General features: G+C 36.7%; 1 protein-coding gene across 2 annotated transcripts in view; it reads right to left on the bottom strand.

Annotated features, from left to right (window-relative positions):
* The window catches only part of GPC6 (glypican 6), a 1028052-nt gene that overhangs the window by 759811 nt on the left and 245231 nt on the right, over positions 1-23010 (bottom strand). For both annotated transcript variants that reach the window (XM_033104888.1, XM_033104889.1), the window contains exon 2: positions 7618-7776. In XM_033104888.1, the coding sequence (XP_032960779.1) occupies positions 7618-7776 (159 nt within the window). The remainder of the gene's footprint in view (positions 1-7617; positions 7777-23010) is intronic.

Raw genomic sequence — 23010 nt, 5'->3', positions numbered from 1 at the left:
TTTACCCATATGCATTCAAAGGATTAGTAAGCCACTGTCAGGGAGCACATACTTGTCTGCTCATTCACATTCATGACCAAGAACCCTTCTGGTAGGGCTGGTTTCAGCTTCTGATAGAGCACTGCTTAAAAGAAATTGGCTTGTCTGTGAACAGCTGCTCAGCAACGCCACTATGCAAAGGAACTGCTGATAATAAGATGATAATAGCACAACTACACTAGGAGCATAATGTGTTTTAGGTTACTTTGAGGTATGTGGTGAGAGTCCAAGAACTAGAAAAAGATTGGTAGTCCATCACAGAGGGCATGGAGCTGTTGATCAGCAATGCACTTCCGGAGTTTTGAAAGATCTGTCCAAAGAAAAGGAGGAAGGAAACAAGAGAGGAAGGGAGGGAGGGAGGGAGGGAGGGAGGAAGGAAGGGAGGGAAGAAAGGAGGGAGAGAGGAAGGAAAAAAGGAAGGAAGGAAGGAAGGAAGGAAGGAAGGAAGGAAGGAAGGAAGGAAGGAAGGAGGGAAAATTTCCTTATACGTAAACCTGAGTTCTTCTTAGAATGCATTTAAAGGACACCCTATCATTGATCATATATTCCAACATAAATCTGTTCACTAGTTCAGCCAAAGCCAGATCCCTAGCTACCTGATTCTTATTTTTGGAAGGTCTGTCCTTTGGGAGAATTGGCACATTACTTCCCAATGGCAGTAAGAATGTTTCTCTAATTTCTAAAGCACAAGTCAGCACATTCTGATTTCCAGAGAAGTGTCCTTCAGATGAAATACATGTCACTGAGGTAGGGGCCTACCAAACTTAAAGGAGGCATTCACCTAATTACTTTCTATAATGATTAACAGTGTAACACTTATGAATTACAATTAAGTTGTTTTCTGTTCAGTGATGAAATGGAAATAACATATACTTATTCTTGAATAATATCATGGAAGTGTGTGTGTGTGTGTGTGTGTGTGTGTGTTTATATGTGTATTTGTATGTGTGTATTTATTAGTGTACTAGGATATGGGTGGTAGTAATAAAACAGGTGTGTCTGACTGTTTTATTTAGAAAATACTTATGGCTCTTGAGATCCTAGAGAATACCAAAAACAAACAAAGAAGCTTATGTGGAACATAAGGCATTGTTTGGGAAATAGTAAGAGGATGTCAATTTAGGACTATGGTAGATTAGGATATAGAAATATTCACTTCTTCTCCCACCTCAACCTCTATGAGAGTTATACACTTCTCTGTCCCAGTGATACTGGTAACGCCCATGATTTTGCTATGGCCAGTAGAACCTGACAAGTCTGTGTGCCAATTCTCATTTAGGCTTTAAGAAGCATCATGCCCCCACAGATGCATATGTACCTTAGTCTCCAAACTGCACAATGAGAAGACAGTGCCCAAGACAGAGCACTGCTTCCAAAGAATAAGAAACCTCGAGAGCAGAAGAGTTCAAATTCATACTTTAGAACCAAGCCTAATTGAACACATCCTGAAACAACCAAACTCTAGCCAACCCAAAGATGCATTAAGGAAAATGAATGATTCTTGTTTATGCCCTGAATTTCTGTGGTTGTTTATTATAAAACAATGGCACATTGATATAACACCAAAAAAGTCTCTAAAGGATATTTACATAACAGATGCATGCTAAATGTCAATAAAGTGATATTGTTTGGAAAAAATCAATAATAAATATGTTTACAACAAGTCCCAAGGAATTTGTAAACATGCATACAAAATATCTGGTATCCTTTGTTTCCTCCTGCCACTCCTTTAATTATCACAATCTTAGCTCATCCTTTAAGGATCCTGTTTGCTCCCTCTTCCAAAAGTCTTCTCTGGTGCATGGAAAGAAAACACTTGACTTCCTCCTTTCTTTTTCTCTGGCATCGACTTTATGATATAGTCAATTCTACCTTCTTTAATGTTAGTTTTATCCTATGTCTCTCCATCCAGGTAAATTCTTAACAGACTGTGATCATATTTTTTGACATTGGTAATTTTTTTTTAATCTACTATATATTTGGTTAAGTACCTTCTATATGTTAGGTTCTGAATAACTGTTTTGAAATTGAAATTACACACACACACACACACACACACACTCATTACCCATGTTACAGGAAATATGGAAGATTTTACCACCATATGGAAATCAACTTAGGTTTTTTTGGTTTTCAAGTAAGTGTATTCTCTGAGAAAATTAGACCATATTTTAAAGATATCATTACATTATTGTCATCTCTACAGTATATAGATGAGAAATGGTATTTTAAAAGAAAACACAAGCAGATTTGCAGTGTAAAAATATTATGCTGCTGTGTATAAATTATTTCTGTATTCAGTAAAATGAGAATTCTGAGGGTGTTACTGTAGAATAAGTCCTTCAGAAAGATGGAAATTACTGCACAAATTTTTTCTTTTTTTTTTTTTTTGCTTTTAAAAATGTACTTGCTGCCAAAATCTCTGGACAAATGTATATCATTAAAATACATAAATAAAAACCAGGAAGGAGAGAAAAATAATAAGACCAAGAAAAACATACTAAACAAAAATCCTCATATTGAGTTTCAAATGTGAATAAATTTCAGGTCAAATAAATTTGAGGCAAAAAATAACTAAACTAAAATATCCCTTCAATGAAAATTTTCCTGTCTCTGAATAATCTATATTCCATACACGCTCTACACCTTTCTGGAGAATAGGGTGCAGCTGCCTACATCAAGATAGAGACTACTAGGCTTTGTGAGGTAAGGAGAATAAACAATATGTCTTCATTGACCCAATAACATTTTTGCACAAAACCACTCATTTCCCTTTAATTTAAGGACAACTTCCTATTGAATACTATTCCACAATTGCCAAAAATGTGGCTAAATCATTTACCCACCAATATCACTACTGTCTTGTTAAAAAACAGTATCAATAATTTTTAGCCAGTGTTCACTCAAAGCAAATAAAAGCTTAGTTAGAATTTCAACCAAATATTGACTTCCTATCACATTACTATTTATAAGTCTGATGTAAGTCAAGAGTATTAGGTTACAGTCTTGGTTTCATCGTTTTGGTGGAAACTTGGCAAGTCGTTCACCCTCTCTAAGCTTCAGGTTCCTTGGGGGCTGGGCTATATTTAGGTGGGTAATTTTCTTTTCTTTTTTTGAGGATTAAAAAAAAAATCTTCCAATTTCGTCTGAAAGACATTTCCACCTCGTCCCCACAACAACGGGCAGGGCAGGCAGTGGGAAAAAGAGGAACAGATGTTGCTTACTGTGACATCTCAGCACATTTGGGGACGGAAAGGCACTCAGCAACGATGGGTAGTGGTGGCTATGAGCAGGGATTCAGAAGTGCTCAGCTTGGGACAGAATGCTGCCACTGCCACGATATGTGTGACTCTGCACTGCAGTTCATCCCTGCTAAACAGGTTAAAGTCTATAAAGGGTCAGGTATAGGCCAAGTGTTATCTATTATTACTGCTACTATTATCGGAATGTGGGATCATTTTCCATGTTCCTCGGATCCTCACAAATGAGCCACTGAAAATGCATGACAGTCATGGGGATTTATACACAAATGCCAACTGCACAGGTCGGACAGTCATGAAACACAAAAAAGCTAGGAAAATAAGTGGGTGCACAAAGAGGCCCATCCCTTTTTCTGTATTTTGATATGATTGATTTATTTGTTTTGTGTACTGGCTGTCTGAGTGCTTGGTAGAGGTGAGAAAGGTAAGAAGTCAGGGAGTAATGTTATAATCATTATGCCAGGCATACCTGGCTGGGTGTTCATCCAGGCTGTAACCCTGGGCTGTGACAAAAAACCTGGGCTTGGCTACGGAGAAAATTGAAAGCAGCCTTGTGGAATTCTGAGCGCATCTTTGCAGTGGCCAAGCCTGGCTAACAGGGTGTGGGGCTTGCAAGTTTGTGTAATGCAAACCAGAGGTCGAGACAGGGCCAGAGGAAGGAGAAAAAACAAACAAAAACCTTGTAGAGAACACAGAGAAGGACCAGTGTCAATAAATAAACTTTATTTTATATACATTCATCCTAACATTTCAATTCTATGTTTAAAAAGAAAGAAAAGAAAAAAAAAGCTAGTCAGTTATAAGTAAATTCTCTACCAAAGAATGAAAAGTTCTGTAATTGATATGATATACTTTTTTCAATTCATTGTATCTCAGATACAAATTTTTTCTTTTTCTTTTCTTTTTTGTTTTTGTTTTTTTCAGTTTAATGCCTCTCAGCTACGTATTTTAGGCTAACGGTTGTATGGACCAAAACTTGGCCATCTAGGAAAGTTGGGAAGAATTCATACTAATTTGGGTTTAGCTTCCAAACACCCAATGAATATTTATAATTTGATATACTGTTTTCTTCTAAATATTACCAAAGATAATAATAGAAAGTGAGAAAGAATACAACAACAAATAGAATATTATGTTACTTTAAATGTTTTGGAATTTCAAATTTTAAAAGTCACCTCTGTCACAAAATGAAAAGTTAAATTGAATCAAAACATTTCCAGTATAATAAGGAAAGTAACAACCATAGACTAATTATTAACAGTTATTGAATCTGGCCTCTGAATATATTTGGATGGAATCACATACATATATCAGATACAATTTAAATCATTGCTGTACTTAATGAAAATAGGAAGGAAAGTGCCCACCTTCTCCTATAATATAGTCACTATTCATGTAATAAAGGACATATAGCCAACAAAGACATACACGATCCAGATGACTAATCAAGATCTCTAAGAAAGTGTACTAGATGCAAAAATGCAAAATGGACACTTTGGATCATGAGACCATAGCAGCAATACAAAATGACTTACAGAATAGAAATGACTTACATGACTATCTTCTTATTCCTAGAAGGTGATACTGCTAAGTCACCTTTCAGCAAAATAAAATTCAAAGCCCTTCAGAGCACCATTGGTTTTATCTGGGAAAATACCTTGTTTCCCCGAAAATAAGACCTAGCCGGACAATCAGCTCTAATGTGTCTTTTGGAGCAAAAATTTATAATACCCGGTCTTATTTTACTATAATATAAGGCCAGGTATAATATAATATAATATAATGTAATATAATACCAGATATAATATAATACAATACAATACTGGGTCTTATATTAATTTTTGCTCCAAAAGACGCATTAGAGCTGATTGTCTGGCTAGCTCTTATTTTCGGGCAAACACGGTAGGTCTCAGAGGGTAACATTCCACAAATGATCCTATACAGTTCTTCCGATCTCACACCAACTGACACTCATCAATAAATGGCATGAGGAAGTGTTAAAAAACAAACAAAAAAAAAGCCAAGGGGAAAATGGAAATCTACCTATATGATTGCACCATTGTTCCTGAAAGGTGACTTAGCAGGATCACCTACTAGGGATAAGAAGAGAAGACATACAATTGCATGACTGACCTTCATGAAATTGCCTAAAGAAAGGGCAGAAATTATAATGGTGGCTTTTTAATTTACATATTTTTATAATTATTATTTTTTTTTTGAAGACTGAGCTCTTCAGAAGCTGAGCTTACTAGCATCACATTTAGATTAAAAAAAAAAAAAAGTCTGGTTGAAAGCTTTCTTGAAAAAAAAAATCTTAATTTCTCATCCATCCCAACCTAATGCAACTGCAATGAAATGCACTGTTACAAAGAATTCATCACCCTCTATGTCAGATCTAATCTTAGCAAAAATCAATGTCCTGTCAAACCGATTGACATAATACCCCTAAGTACATTAGCATGATTTAAAACACACCTGTAAAAAGAGAGAGAGGGAGAGAGGGAGAGGGAGAGAAGGAGGGAGGGAAACAGCAAGGGAGAGACGGAGAGAGGTAGGGACGGAGGGAGATAGAGAAGGAGACAGAGAGATTTCTTTAGTAGGAGAAATGAGACCTGGGATTAAGAAATATAAATCCAAAGATATTAATAACAATTGATATGAGAATACAAGAAGTATCTGGCTCAGTCTTGTTGAATAATTTTACTCATTTAAAAAAGAAAATCAACCCCCATAAAGCTACCTTGCATCTAATATTTTTATTAAAAGAAATATATATTGTGTACTGTGAATACAGCCCTGGAATTATTTCAGCCAGATTTTGGAGCACAGGTTTATAAAGGCACTAGCGTTGTTTTCCTAAGACCTAGGCAGCAGTCAGCATCACAGATCCCTCTACCGGCTTTTGATAACAAACGAGACGGTGTCTCAGTTGGCCTCAATTTGAAGTGATACATTACAGTTCCTCAAACACAGAGCCCCTTCAGGGGCTTCTGAATGTCACTGGGTTTGTAATCTGTCAATCCACGGCATTTCCGAGTGTTCCCTAGTTGCATTCAAGGGAAAAACATTCCCAGTTTCAGTTCTAAATAGGAATTATTTTCATATACATTCACATATAAAGTTGAACACAGAGTGAGAGACAGAGGAAGAATGTGAAGCTGTTGAAATATTCTTGCAGAAAATGTAAGTTCCATTCACATTCCATATGGAAAATGTCCCATCATCTAGGGTTCTGAAAACACCACCAGGTGGACCTACCTTTTAGAACTTGGGAGACTGATTTGAAAGAAATTGGTGTTGTTACACTAGTTTAAAGAAGCGATGGAGCAGAACATTTTACCTACTACAGAGGAAAAACAAGAAAAACTTTGGCAAGCCTTTTCTATACTGGCTCTGTTGTGCATTGACTGGAGAGGGCGAAGAAAATGAATGGCACTTCTGTTGCCTCAGGGCAACTTAATATGACCAAAGGGGTACAAGGAAGGTTCACTGCAATTTGCAAGTCTGACTCTTTACAATGAGTCATAGTAAGGTGCATTCATTTCTTAGTGTGCTAAAAACTACACACCACTTAAGAATATTAACTTTATCCTTATTAACTCAGTTTATAAAAATCAGATTGCTTTTAAACAGTTTTCCGAGGCTCTGATGAGACAATTCAATGCTGAAATCCTAGTAATAATTACTTTCACTCTTTGCACTTTCTAATACAAAAGGTTTATTTAACAAAGAGAATATAGAAATGAAGTCAATTGTGTATAATCAGGAAATCAATAGAGGGTTTAAACCTTATGCAGAAAGCACTGCAACTGCAATGTAAAACATTATCAGAAGGGCAAACTCTAAAATAAAGGAGACCATGTCATTGGTGCTTAAAACATGTCTGTCTTCTTAAAAGTGTTGTTATATTTCAAATTATTTTAAATGACATTTAATTATTTTAAAGAAAATCCCCAGATGAAAACTCAAGACAAGCTATGGTATGACAAAACCTGAATTAGAATCACTTTAATAATGAAACATTGATCTGAATCTTTCAGAATAAATCTCATAGGCAGACCACAAATGCAAAACAGGTCTTTGTTAACTCAGGCTTTTCCAAGTTATCACTATCAAAATTGTCAAGAAAGCTCATGCTTTAAAAAAGAAAAAAATATATATTCTATATATAGATATATAGATATATATTTTTTTACAAATGTTTAAGAGAAAAAGAAAAGCAACCAATTAAAAAAAATAATGTTTTTCATATAAGACGAAGATTCTCATAGTAAAGCACATCTAGAACAAAGTGAAGTGGAAACTCTTCCACGCTTACCGTCGAATTTCTTGTGCCTGGACACGAACGTGGTGCGCACAAAATGACTCGTCTCTTCCACAAGGTTTTCAAACTCGAGTTTGCTTTGCTGGCTTAATTTGTCTTCCATTTCTGTGGTGCAGCATGTATATTCTTGAGGACAGATTCTTAAGTGTTCCCCTGAAATGAGAAGGTAAATGTCAGTATGAAATGATAAGGACTTCAGGAAATTTGCTTCCCTGACATCTCCCTCAAATCATGGGCTACTTGTTCTACCAACTCCTCTAGCCATTCCCACAAACTTCATCTGCCCCTCAGTGTACTTAATATTTCAAACATCCTGGACTCAATGCTAAACCTAAGGCTATGGTCTGAATGCTTGCGTCCCCCTGCCCATAATACATATGTGGAAATCCCTATCCCCAAGGAGATAGTATTAGGAGCTGGAGCCTTTGCGAGATGGTGAGGTCATGAGTGTGATTAGTTCCTTACAAAAGAGACCCCCAGAGAGCTAATTCATCCCTTCCACCTTGTAAGGAAACAGTGAATAGATGGCATTTGTGAATCAGGCACTGAATCTGCCAGTGCCATGACCCTGGGCTTGGTCTTCAGAACTGTGAGAATAAATGTGTGTTGTTTATAAGCCAGTTTAGGTATTTCTGTTAAAGCAGCAAAAAACACTTAAGACATCTGATACTTATTAATAGCTCCTGTCCCTGTCATGTAAACGGAGGTATATTAAAGACCTCAGAAGATCACGGCAATTTTCTGCTTTTATTTGAAATGTACCACGTAACACCAGGTGACAAGAGATGCAATACGATTATAAGTGTGCTTGTCTTTGAAAACCTCAAGTAAGGCAAAAGACATTCCATCCCACCACCACAGTCTTAGACAACAAGGGCAAGAAAAGATAGGAATCATTCCTTGTGTGCTCTTTCTGCCTGTGCATCTGACAGAATGGATTAGCTTTTCTCTGGTTGAAAGTGAGCATGTTTTTAATGGCAGATCTCATGTCCACACATTCCCTCAGCTGACACTTCTCGTCAGAGAGAAAATGTTTGCTTGCAAGAAGGAAGGCACTGATGGGTTTAATTAATGCTTATGTTACATGGAAATATAAAGTATAAGGTAATGAAAGTCTGGTATTTAATTCAACAGATTTATCTGGATATACGAGTATCAAGGCACTTGTCTTGACTATATTGTTTTCTTCAGAGCTATTTGCAAGGAGGAGCCAAAACCTTTCTTTCATGAAATTAAAATGGTCTGTCATTGCATAAAATGTGAAGTTCCAATTGATACAGTTCCATTAGTGTCAACAATGTTTAGCAGAGCCTGTGGAGGGAAGAAAGAAAATCCACCCAGTATCTTGCTAAGTAAAACCAACAAATTGCCCCTGTGATCAGTCACTGTAAGTCATTGAAAACCAAATGTACTCTATGTGGTGATTAAAATTCGTTTATAATATTAAAGTACTTATATAAAATTATGTCCTGTGACCCTGTATGACACATACGGTGTTGTCTCATGATTCCTCACATAATTTGATGTTTTAGTGTCTACTTAAAAAAAACCCAGACTTTAAAAAAAAAAATGACCACAGTACGTATTAATGTTAGATCTTACATAATTCCTGGAAGGGAAGGAAACTATAAAGTATCATATGTATATTTTTTTACAAGGAAATGAAAATACAATGTACTTAAGAATGATAAACATCAAATTCAAGGTAACAGTTCCCTCCTTGGAGGAATTAGGATTTGAGAGAAATTAATTATCTGCAATCTTTTTATTTTTTAAGTTGTTTGATGGATATATAGTGAATATTATACTATTATCTTTACTTTTTTCTGTACATTTAGAAATTTTGTAATAAAAGCTTAGAAATACGCCATTAAAATGTAGTAGCCACTACAGTTGTGCTAGAGAGGAAAGCAGGGGTCAGATATTAGAAAAGAAAAACAAGCTGCCCTCGACATTCAGCTAGCCTGGCACTCACTGCTAGGTCATGATAGTTTATTTCAACTATACAGTCTCACAGAATACCCACCTCAGACAAGGTTACTCTGAGACCATGATAAAATACAACAAAACTAGGCCACTTCAAAATTGTGTCTAAGCACTGACAAAAACAGGGTCACTATGCCATCCAAAAAGTACCAAGCCCTTCCAGTCTTGGGCAAAATAAGAGGCTGATACTTCTTTATCATTTACAGATTAATCTTCATACTGGTCTCCCTCCTTGTTGGTCAGATTTATTGAGATACCTTATTTTAGAATAACCTCAGCTTTCCGATAGCATGCAATCTAGTTTGCAGGCCCGCTCCCTTGAACCCTCCCCCAAATCATCCAACCAAAATGCTAATACTATAATAGATGCTTTTGAGGTTCCTTATTGAGAAACTCCATGGCTTTCTATGGTGTGTTCTCACTTGTTGCAGAAAGTAATAACTCAGCTTGTTCAACTACAGGTGTGTTCCTGATCGGTTCTGATTTGAAGGTACTTATTTACAAAAATGGGGAGGGACAGAACAAAGCAAATTTTGAAATTTGTTCCCCAAGTGATTCTGAAACTCAGCTCCCACTGAGAAGCATAGTTCTGGTGATTAAGACACTAGGAAAGAACAAGCATGGCTTTAACAAAAGCAAAAAGTTCATGAATCACCAATTTTCTTTTTATAAAATATCAAGTCTATCCAATAATGACAAAACTCATTCCAGATTGAATCGATATTTAGCATTAACAACTATGCAGAATGTTTCTTTTCCTGACCTGTTATAAACTTCTTTTTTAATTCCCCTATTTTATTCCTTATTTCCTATTGCTCCATTTCCTACTCTGTTATGCACAAATGAAATACCTCTTTTTCAAGATTAGTACATAAGGGCTGCATTGCATTTTACTTTTGAGTCATTAGAATATTAGAATTGAGTTTACAAGAAAATGCATGGGAATTTTGGGGGGGAAAAAACAAAAACCTACTGACCAAAAGAAAATAAACATTTTATGACCGAAAGGACACAATTGTATTTGGAATATTTGTGGAAGAAACCCCATGGAACTACCTTTGTGAAATTAGACTGGATTGAAGACATTATAATCTCTAATCACTCCAAGAAAATCAGTATTTTATATCAAGTGATAAGTAAAAACAGAAAGATAGATATTTCTTAGTGAGACAACTTTAAGCTAAAATTTTGTCGTGTGTGTGTGTGGGGTCATGGAGGTATATGTAGAAGGTTGCCTTATTAATTGAAAGTAATTGGGGAGCTTTTATAGAACTGGGAGTATCCTCAACAAGGTAATTCCTTTCTTCTCCTTTATATGGCTCCCTGGTAGAGAAAAAAACTAGACACATGGAGAGACACAGATTGACAAACATGGAGAGAGTAAGTGAAGAGATGGGGAGATCATCTGAATACTGGAGAATACTGCTGTAGGAAGAGTAAGTCTTTCATGCAACGTGTTTTTGAGTGCCTTGAGAGAGACCATGCCATTGTCCCCAAGCATACAGGATCAGGGCACATCAAAAGTGTGGTTGAATTTAGGCTAAGCTTTGCTTTCTTTCTAATGTATTACTAGATAAGAAGGTTGTAGAATTGAACTATTGAAATACAGTTCCTCTTTCCCCTTAATCTGAGGTCCCTGATATTTACCAAAACAACCTGATGTCTTTGAATGGTCAAAAAGACTAGGACGATTAGGCAATTTATTGTGCGTTTTTAACCCTAGAACAGGAGTTTGCAAACCATGGCCTCTACTTCGAATCTGGCCTACAACCTGTTTTTGTAGGACCTGTGAGCAAATGGTTGTGGTGGGGAGGGGGGAAATATCAAAAGAATGATATTTTGTGCTATGTAAAATTTTATAAAATTCAAATTTAATTGTCCATAAATAAAGTTTTATTGGAAAACAGTCCCACTCATCATTCATTAATGTATTGTCTATGACTACTTTAGTATTAGAATAATAGCAGAGCAGTTTGACAGAGACCATGTAAGTCCTGCTACACCTGAACTACTTACATTTCGAAATCATATTCATACATGCCAGCCACTCTGCTATGTAAAGAATGAGCTCTAATCCTTCCTGTTACAATTTCTCCATACAGCAAAAATATGAAACTTCTCTCAGCTTAAATACTTCCTGACACAGGTATTCGATGCAAAATTGTATTTTTCCAGAGATAACTTATGAAAAAACAAATGTTGTCCTTTAAGAGTCTCCCACCCACATCCCTTTCTCAAATTCCCTTAGGTTCTTTATATTATATAATTAAATACAACATGGCTCAATTAGAGCACCCTGAGATACTTCCAAGATCACTAATAATAAAGATACTAAATAGCTCATTCCAGAAGTTCAGAAAGAGACAGCATAAATGCAAAAAATGTGGGATTGAAATGATAACAATTGTACCTTTCCTCATCAAACATTTTTTGATAACCTCCTGTGTGCAAATCAGGATGACAGGTTCGTGTCCAGCACTATCAGACAGAGGGTCATGCAACCAGCTGACACAGGGACAAGCTCTCTTAGGGTACTTGAGGTTCATGCCAGTGAATACCTGAGTCCCTGCATTTTTATAGAACTCTTCACTAGCTCTAAAATAAAAAAAGAGGGATTATAGATGTGGAAGAAGGGAAGCTACCAGGAAGTTAGAGAATGAGCAAAAACTCAGGGACAGACGACCAGATCACAAATTGTCATGTTTTCCAAGAAAGAAGAGATGGGGTTCTTCCTCTCTCTACATGCCCCCTTCAACCATGTGTCACTCTTTACAATATCTTTCTCCAAATGCCTGCCCAGATGTTCATTTTCACTACAAGGTACTGAGGTGACAGCAGAGATGTGATTCTGCCCGGTCACACTTGGCAGATGGCCCTGGGTCTGGAAGTTGCCAGGAATAGACTTCATGAGTGGCATGGTGGTAAAGAGCAGGAGACAGCAAGACCTCATTAACCACACAAGCCAGCCTCTGTAGGTCTGCTGCAGCAGACTCTCTGCCCTTGCAGGTGACACGTGGGGACCTCGGAAGACATTCCAAACAAACAAACAGCAAAACTGAAGTGCCCTGAATGAGTCACATTTCACAGACTACAGCCAGCCAAACTCTTGGCTTTTATAAAGCTTTGGAATGTAGATGGACATTACTACCCTTGCACTTCCTAGAAGGTGGGTAGGAAATAAAAAACTAGAAAGGGGAAAGGAGATGGCAAGATCTCACAAAACATGGCATTTCAATTTCTTAATCTCCAAATTCCATTTGATGAGATTGCAATATTTGTTTTAGATTTACCTCAGAGTGTATGGTCCGTGCCAAAGTTGCCTCATCCTTGAACTATTAAAATCGCCACAGTCACTTAGCTGTGTCTGGTACCAAGCTAGAATCGCCTCATCATTTTATACATTGCCTCATATAACCATTCAGTTTGTTCATCTGATGCCTAGAAAGTAGACTGGAGCAAATAATCTAAGGAAACAGGTGTAGGGAAGCAAAATATTCTAGAGTAAGTTAACTTGTAGCTAGAGTTTCTGATCGCAAAGATCATTTAAATTGGAGTTAATAGTCTTGGACTGTTTTTAGTCTCATCAATTTCCTATAAATGCTAATTAGGAGTGGTAGACTGGGAGAAAGCAGCATTCCTTAAACGTATGTTCCATTTCATTTCTTTAAGTTCAAATTTCCAAAACCTCCAAATAAGCCCTCCTTCCACATTTTTTCAGTATGAAGCACTATTAGAAATAATCCTTTTATATCTTTAAGGACTGTTCTCTCGTGATGTTGTTTAGTTTAAATCAGAAATAGTCAAACTTTCACACAAGTTTAAATTCAATTAATGTTCTACTTCAGTGGAACTTATTACTCAAATAACTGATATCAGTGTCATCCTGTGATGTTTCAATTTCCTGATAAAGACTTTAAATACTGATTTTTTTTTTAGTTATAAAATTTTCACTCTGCATTTTGCAAAAATAATTCCTTTGAATGGACCAATAAGTTAATTGTTTAAATCTGTTCCAACAGTTGCACAAAGAGGATTTCACACATGCCACTCTAAATGGTACAGATCCCACCTCCACGGCTCTTCTATCAATGTTTCTGGTTGCTACTATTTCCTTACCTTTCTTATTTGGGAAAAGCTGATGGTTTGAGGGAGGGGGTGGGCATGGAAGAAGGTGTGGTCAGAATTAAAAAGGTGTGAGGTGTATGTGGGGTAGAGAGTTGGCAGTGCTTGGAGACAAGCTGGTCTTTGAGATAATGAAGCAGCTGGAGTGAGAAAAGTTATCTTTCCTTTTCCTCACATCTAATCTGGCTCTAATATAAAATTATTAAACTTGCAAAAACTTTATTTTTAAATAGAGAGGGTTTCTCCTTGTCTTAAAATGAATATATCTTATTTAATTCATACAAGTAAAACTTTGAGACATTTAATAGAAGCAATTCCTTTAAAATTATTATCAGTAATTTGTATTTATACACACAAACACACACACACACAGGAATACATAACATTTTTTCCCAGTTTTTTTTTTTTTTTTTTTTTTTTTTTTTTTTTTTTTTTTTTTTTTTTTTAAGGAAAGAACATAAAGGTCTCAGGAGAAAATTTGAATTGCTACAATTTTTCTTCTACTATATAGGAAACAGCCCAGCAAAATTATGGTTGAACATCACAGGATAATAGCAAATCATAAGAACAATGTGATTCCATAATCTAAAGGATGCCACAAACCATCCACTCAACTTATTAAAATATTTTAATTAAATCAAAACCAATGTAAAGTACCATATTCTATATCGTAAAGCTAATTGATGAAGTTAGTAATATAATTGACTATCCTTCATCCATAAGAGGAAGACCATTCAATAATAGCATAAGTTTTTGAACCTAGAACATGGTAAAGGGAAGAAATTATTGTTGTTCCTTGAGTTTTCCCTTCCCTTCATATCTTCACTTCATATCTCTGCATCTTGCTTGTTAAAGTTTTAATAGCATCTGTAAACGGAGTGAGAAGTGGTCAAAAAGCTATCTGGTGTGTCATGCAGGGCGGCCCGCGGGGTCTCTGTTCCTGCTCCCCACACAAGAATGCAGGATATGGCTAGGCCAAAAAGGAACACCCACGGAGCCATAGGTAGGGAAGTCATACCACTATGGTCTCGCTGGGTTTACACGACATGCAACCTGCTGTCCGCTTTGCTGCCAACCGACCGACTCTCCTCCACTCTCCTTCAGTCTCCTCCTCTCTCCTAGACTTCCCTCTGTAGCCCCGGCAGTTATATTAGTGGCCAATGGCTCAATGGTTACAGCTGACGGCCAACCAGCCACAGCTGATGGCTATCTACTACCTGAGCCAGTACCTTTCCACATGAGGCCGAGAGCCTGGAAACTACTCTCTGGGGCTCTGTCCCCACATGGTGCCATATACCCCACCTCAGAGGTATACTGAAATTGGATCAAGAAAAGGTGGACAATGGGGAATTAATAATGGACATGCTTTTCCAAGAGCTTTACCTACAGGTATTCTGATAAACTAGCAATCTCCCAAGAGGATCTTTCCTACTTGTTTAAGAACTATATTCACTAAGCTGTATGTCCAATATAAAATTTTCATTTCTGTCATGCTTGCCTTAGGAATTGCCAAAAACTTCATATTCAAATGGTTCAAAGATGTCTACAATTCTATAGTCTGAATGGTATCTTTATGGGCATGCTTGGTTAGATCTAATTAAGCTGCTCCGACACTGCATGCCAAATCCAGGCAAAGAGTAATTCACCAGACCCCAACGACCTTCTATAAGTCAACCAATCAGTGATGCTGACTTACATCTTTCTCTTTCTGTGACCCATATTGCCTAAATCAAACCAATTGCCTCCTACAACTTCACCCACATAAGATGATCAATTTCCAGTTTATTGCAGCTGTAATCCCACGCCTGTCTTTACTTACTCAAAGTTAGCTATTTTTACAATTGAATTTGGTGATCCTGCAGTGAGGTACAATAAAGCAATTCTAAAAAGTGCTTGTTTTTGACCCTGATATAGCAGATCAGCATTCTTACAAAATTATATGACAGCTCACTTGAGAACTTAGGATTTACTGTCCAAAGCCCTATGGCTGTAAACAGTTCAGACCAATTCAGTAAAGGGGCTGAGGCTAGGTGAGAGTGATTAAGAACTTAGTCAAATTGAACTGCATGTAATCCTTTATGAAAAATTATTTTTCTTCTCCATAAATTACTGCAGTTTTAGTAGGCATCTGTAAAACCATGATTGCAACACTGATCAGATCATATAGAGTAAAGTAATAAAAAGCAGAGTGGCTGGAAATATTGTAAGATATATGGTATAGTCTATGAGTATATATTTCTTTTTCTGCCTCCATGACAATGAAACTCCATAATATCTAACCTTTTACACCTCATAGAGCCATTCATTTATAATAATTACTTTAATTCCCACTAATCATTTAAGATGGATGTCCATAGGTAAATATCACTCAGTCTCTATTTCACAGATGATTAATGGAAGGCCTACAAAAAGGAGATAGTCATTTTCCCCTGGCATCACTTTTGCAATTAATAAAGGGCAAGAGGTCTCTTTCTAAAATTTGTGTAAGGGGACCTAGATTTTAAAATGACACTACTTCAAATGCTATAATAAATTCTAGCATCCTTTCCAACCGGGGACTTTAAAATGTCAGTGTTCAGGTGACAGCAGTCAAGTCAAGCATTAACATTCAAAACTTTGTGTGATTAAAGCTCAGCCATGGTTTTAATCCAGGAGGAGAACGGAACTTCAGAAGTGACAGAAATAAAAACTCCCCTAAATTTAAAGTACAAATCTCTATATATTGAAAAGAGAAATGAACGGCCAAATTGAAATTTTAAAGAATATACTGCATAAAAACAATTTAAAAATGTCTTGACATAGAACAAAATGTTTTAAAGAAATGCTTTTTTTTAAACTTAAAACAAATTTGAATAGAAATAAAAAATACAAAAAAAAAAAAAACCCACTTAGGAGACTCTGGAAATAACCACAGCTTTTTCTGCTGTATAATATCTTTCTTAGGGATATATTTCTTAGACTGGTCTCAAAAGAAGCAGAATTGATAATTACCTATATCCTATAATGCAGACGAAAAACTTGTGTAGCTTTTCTTTTACCCAGCACTTAGAACCCAAATGTATAAAATAACTAACCAAATCAATATCATTTAACCTAAGGACATACTTCATTTATCCATTTATCAGATCGGCTCTTGCAGAGTAAGACATCAGAAGAAAAGAGTCTTGAACTAGGCCCTGGTTTTGATGAAAATGCTTGAGAGGGATGACATTCTTTGAGGGGCAGATATTGCTTCAGAAAGTTAACTTTGGCTTATGTCTGTGCATCTCCTCATGGTTATTTCTCATTGCAAGTTACATACTCTGTGGTTAGACTTCCTATATTAAACATCGCTGCATTTGGGAAAGAAAATATACATAGACAATTAATAGTACACATGGCAACTAAAAGTCCAACTTAGCTTAATTTATAATATATGCATAACTTCTTTGATCTGGATTACTGAGTTTGTCTTTTCAGGACTTCTGCATAGTCCTTGAGTAATAAGTATTTGGAGTCCACACTCTTATATCATTCAAAAATCCCCTGAATTTAAATAATTTCCCCTGTAAGAAACTTACACTGATCACCTTAGTTGAGGTGTCCCACATAACTGCATTACTTTTGGTCTATGCATTTATTATAGTATTCATTCCAAAGTATCTGAATTGTAGTTATTTATGGAGAACGCTATGTTTCTATTCATCTCTTGCCACTCTCCTTTTTAAGTCCTGTGCCAAAAAGAACTATTGGCAGCAAAAACATATCATGCTCAGCTATATTCTGGACCTTGGCAATGCTATTCTTTCAACACAGAAAGCTATGAGCTTCTCTTTTTCACCTCCATGTCTTCCCTCCATCCTTTCTCATCCATCAGGCCTCAGGTTAACACCAATTCCTCTGAGCCTTTCCTGAACTTGGAGTCTTGGTGAGGTGTCATTCCACTTCCTACTGTCCCACTACCTCTGCAGATAGCACTTTGTTATACCTATCACCACACTGTAATGACCAGTTTATCAATCCACGTCCCTTGCAGGAGCACAGACTGCTTGAGGGCTAGGACTGTATTTTGTTTAACTATAGCCCTACTGCCTAGCTCAGTACCTTGGTTCGTAAGACACCCAATACATTTGTGCCTAGCAAATAAATAAAATAAAAGTGAATTTATACAATAATGAAATTAGTGGACTTTGCCCTAAGTAGCATGCAAGGAAAACATTAGGTTCACTCAAAAATAACTCATTTAAGGGGAGCATGGTTGAATTGTGGCATGTGCAGGTGATATGGCATATTCAGGTGGAGGCAGCAAAGCTGGAGACGGCCCCAATAACTCAGTCACACTATTGCAAAGTCTGTAGTGATTTTGAAACCTATTAAAGCCATCGTCTTAAAATAATTAATTTGAACTCCCATTTACATTCCTTTAAAGACAGCTACTGGTGGTATAACTACCCATTTACCTAATTTTAAATGAATAGAATACCCCAATGGAAATCTAAAAGGGAAATTTTAGAAGTATGCCGTTACAAATAATATGCCTGTTAATAAGTAAATGCTTCGGCCATGGCTAACCTTGAGGAAAAAGACGTAGTCTTTTGACTGCTGATATTTTACCTATATGTACTATCAACATGATCAAAACAGTAACACATACAGACTAACAGGCACATAAAGGAGTACAAGTGGCATAGGTCCCAGGGATGAGATTTTCTGAAAAAATGAACAACTCTTGGTCAAAATCTCCAAATGAAACAAGTACAAGTTTTCTCTTGATTTACTTCACAGTTATATTCCTAAAAAAATCAGGGTATAGCAATAATGTACAATAATAATACTTTATGTTTATAGTAAAATGGAGTTATGTTCTAGGCTTGTTTCATTGTAAACAGAATTATTTTGCCTAGCAGAGAATCAGACAAAATGCTTAAAAGCTGGACAGGATGCTGGATACAACTGCATTTTGCAGGAAGGTCTCACTCATGGCAGGATATCTCAAAGCCTTGCTAACTACCCACCAGTGGCCAAGGCTAGAATGTTCAGAACAGATACCTATCCTGGAAGAGAGTTGGACTAAACAAACTTAAACCTTTTAACTCTAGGATTCTACAATATTATACATGAGAGAGTTATGACAAATATATAAGTGTCAGTAGAGTGTCAGCCATTGAGCTGAAACTACTGGTTGTTTTTTATTCATTGATTCACAACACTGTACATTCACCTACTCATTCTTTCAGTCATGTATCGAGTGCCTACTTTTACAAGGAGGTCCCTCTGGCACTTCCAAATAACTCACCACCTTGGGATTGTCTGCAGAAAATCATCTTTGCACTCTCGTTTGAAAATACCATTGATGCAGCTCAAGTTCAACCATCCTCCCAGGGGTCCTTCTATGGAGTGCTTTGAGGTAAGTAGAGAAAAAGAATGCTTCTGGAACATTGGAAAAATTAGTTCAGTTACCCCTTGAAAGTGCCCAGGAAACTCCAATCTTTTATACTGCTTAAGACTCCCAGTTTTGTGGAAAAATTCCAAGATAAGGCAAGGAGTCAGAGGTGAGTGAACCTATACACACCTATTAGAAGAACATTTGACAGTTTTCCCAGACAAACTCCTAGAAATTATTCTATCTTGCTGACTCTTAGGTTCATTTTCTTTTCCAAATCCATGTTCTTGGACAATTGGTTTTTGATAGCACATTTTACGAGAAGAATCTTTAGCTACCTCTTGGGGGGTATGTTCCTGACACTTTGCCCAATGCACTGTGGAAAGCAAATGGTATGGCAAGGATTTGTCTCATCACCTCGCTGTGCAAATGGCTGCAATTTACAAGTTTGGAAGCACACGTCCTCTTGGGATTCACAGTAAATTCTCCTTTCTTCTCTCTCCAAATTAATTTTGTTTTTCATTATTGCCCTGCCATAGGAGAGAGACATTGTATGTACAAGGAGTAGTGGAATCTAGCCAGGCTTACAGCTTTCATAGGATTCATCCCTAAACAAATACTGCTGGGAGACTACAGCTTAGTTTGAGCCAACAACCAGGTAAGAATTTTACTATTAAGAAGGATCTAAGCCATTTACAACAACAACGAAAAAAATGACCTTTAATTGCTCATTTCTAGTTCCTCTGAAGAAAGACGTCTGCAAAATTACCATCTTTTACAGAATTATTGTAACTAAAATTGCACCAGTACGTGGCAAGGAACATACACACATTCAGGGCTGGCTTGAGGAAAGGTGCCTTGTCACTTCATATTGCAACAAAGAATTAAAGACACGGGGCTTTGGTATTTGAGGAGCTGTAATGGCATTGGCCCATCTCCATTTCACTGAAGTCCACCTGTAGCCAAGCTCATGGTATCTTCCAGGGTCAAACACAATGGCTCCTCTTTCACGAAAATAACCTTTGCATATAAAAGAAGTCTCAATGCTTAAAAGCGTCTCATAAGCTAAGAATAATACTTGGATGACTTAAGTGACTTGAATAAAGGGTATACATAAGTATGAGATTGGCGAGCATGGATCTCATTCTCCATTGAATATGGAGACAATGTAAACTTGTCCAAGGCTATGCCCTGTGAGGAGAGGTGGACATCAGCACCAAGGCAGTCAAAGGAAATAATACACACGGTCTGTACTTCACACCCGGCAAGCTCCTCTTATTTACTCTTCAACACACACTCCAAGGTAGGTTTAATTGTACCTATTTATTCAACTGTAGAGGTTAAGCAACTTACTGCCAATGCCCACCCCTTCTAGAAACTGCCTTCCCTTAACAAGCATACTATTTTTTTCTTTGATTACATGCTTATTTCTGGTGACTTGTGGTTAAGGGGGCGGGTAGAGGTTCTGGGTCCAAGATAGGGTAAAGCTGTTTCAACTTACCCATCAGTGTTGTCTCTAGCTATTTCAGTAACTCCTTGCCTGAAAGACTTGAGTATTTTTATCTTTAATTTTTACTAGATGAAGACAGTGAGGCTTAAGCTCACATAGCTCCTTGGTAGACAGCCCAGAGTTCAAACAAAATTGATTTACACGCACATGAGTCCTCTCTCATCTGTGACTTTGCCCTCTCTCTTCACCCAATAGAAGGGACTCTCCCTACCTCTCGGGTTCCCAAACTTTTTTTGCTCATGTTGCCACAAGTTTACTCCAGACTTGAACCGGTCTGCACTCTGAACTTCCTCTCCCAAATCTGGCAGTGCACCCAGCCTCTGGGAACACATGGATCCCTACACAGATTTTGAAAAAAGCTATTCAAAATGAGACAGAAGTAGAAAGTTTTATAAGAAACAAAAAGGAACAAAGAAAAAAATACTCAAGAAATGGAAAAGTTTTAGCAAATCAGCATTAAGACCTTTGGTCTTTGGATGACTTTTGGTCATCATGAAGGTATGAGTTTAAACCATTTTACTTCAACTTGTAGATGTGTGACATGGAAAATCAGACATGGCAAAATACCCACAAAAACAGCATTGTAGAGAAAATGAAATAGAATAGCCGATAGGAAAGTGCCTAACTTATAGCTGGTGCAAATCATATATATATATATATATATATATATATATACACACACACACACATTTGTATATATGTGTGTCTGTGTGTATCTATCTCTTATCTTTTTTGACAGTATTATCAAACTTTACTTAATATTTATAGATCATTCTATACAAAAATTGTACTATATTTTTTCTTTTCATATATACTTTTTAATTTTTTTACTATTATTGAGTGACATTGGTCAGCAAAATTACATATGTTTCAAGTGTACATTTCTATAATATATTATCTATATATTGAATTGTGTATTCACCACCCAGTTAATTCTCCTTCCATCACCATGTATTTGACCTCTTTTACCCTCATCTACCACTTGCTGCCCCCCCTTACCCTCTGGTAACCACTAAACTATTGTCTCTGTCTATGAGTTTTTGTTTGTTTGCCTTCTTTGTTGTTTTCAGTTTTATATCCCACATATGAGTGAATTCATATGGTTCTTGACTTTTTCTGTCTGACTTATTTCACTTTGCATAATAATTTCAAGATCCATCCATGTTGTCACAAATATATACACACACACACACACACACACACACACACACACCACATCTTCTTTATCCAATCACCTATCAAAGGACACTTTGGTTGTTTGCATGTCATGGCCACTGTGAATAATGATGCAATAAACATAGGGGTGTACGTCTTTATGGATAAATGCTACTCCCAAGAAGACATACAAATGGCCAACAGATACATGAGAAAATGCTCAACTTCACTAACTATTAGGAAAATGAATATCAAAAATACAATGAATACCACCTCAGACCTGTCAGAATGGCTATTATCAATAAGATAAGTGATAACACGTGTTGGAGAGGTTTTGGAGAAAAAAGAACCCTGATACAATGCTGTTGGAAATATAAATTGGTACAGCCACAATGGAAAACAGTATGGAGGTTCCTTAAAAAATTAAGAATAGAATTACCATATGATCCAGTAGTCCCTTTTCTGCATATAGCCTTGTCTTTTTTAGCAAAAGTCATACATGTCAACAGAAATATAACCTTCTCAACATCAAACCCCAAGTTCCTTCAACCCTGAAATTAAAATAAACCACTGGCATATTCTTCCAAGTAGCAATTCAGATAGAAATTTCCAGCTCCTCCTGTTCTAGGCGACTATATATTGGCTTCCATCTTGATCCACAGCAAGCATAGATATGCCTCAGATCTGCTAAATTCAAACTTAATAGACAAGAAATGCCTTTGCAGAGCACAGGGAAAGGCTAGCTGAGTACTGAATTACGTGCATTATGTACATCCACAGATTTTTTTGAGGACTTAGCACTGATCTCCCTGAAGCATGGCCTTTCTGAAAACCAGATCTCACGATTTACCTTGCATCACCAGGGTACAATAAATATACAATAAAACACATATCGAAAATTCTGCCACAAAGAGAATATTGTTAAAGGATAATTTTTAAAAGAGGATATAATCATGATTCCAACAAATACAATATAAATATTTGTCAAGGGTCACATTTAACTAATTAATTAATGAGAAAACCAGTAAGATGTCATAACTGGTTGAAAAGACAACTCAACGAACCACACATATGTTAAAAATAATAATAAATTGAGCAACTTTATGGAATCATAACTGCCATCTCAGAAAGACTGTTTTACAGGTCTTACGCCTCAAAACGTTGGAATGTTAAAACATGGCAAAATACCAATTAGACTTAGCCTTAAGCAACATTGTATCCCAAAGAACTGTTTCCAAAGATAACAAGGAAG

This window comes from Rhinolophus ferrumequinum, chromosome 4 (genome assembly GCF_004115265.2).
Source record: "Rhinolophus ferrumequinum isolate MPI-CBG mRhiFer1 chromosome 4, mRhiFer1_v1.p, whole genome shotgun sequence".
NCBI classification, from domain to species: domain Eukaryota; kingdom Metazoa; phylum Chordata; class Mammalia; order Chiroptera; family Rhinolophidae; genus Rhinolophus; species Rhinolophus ferrumequinum.
This window is presented reverse-complemented; position numbering and strand designations above follow the sequence as displayed.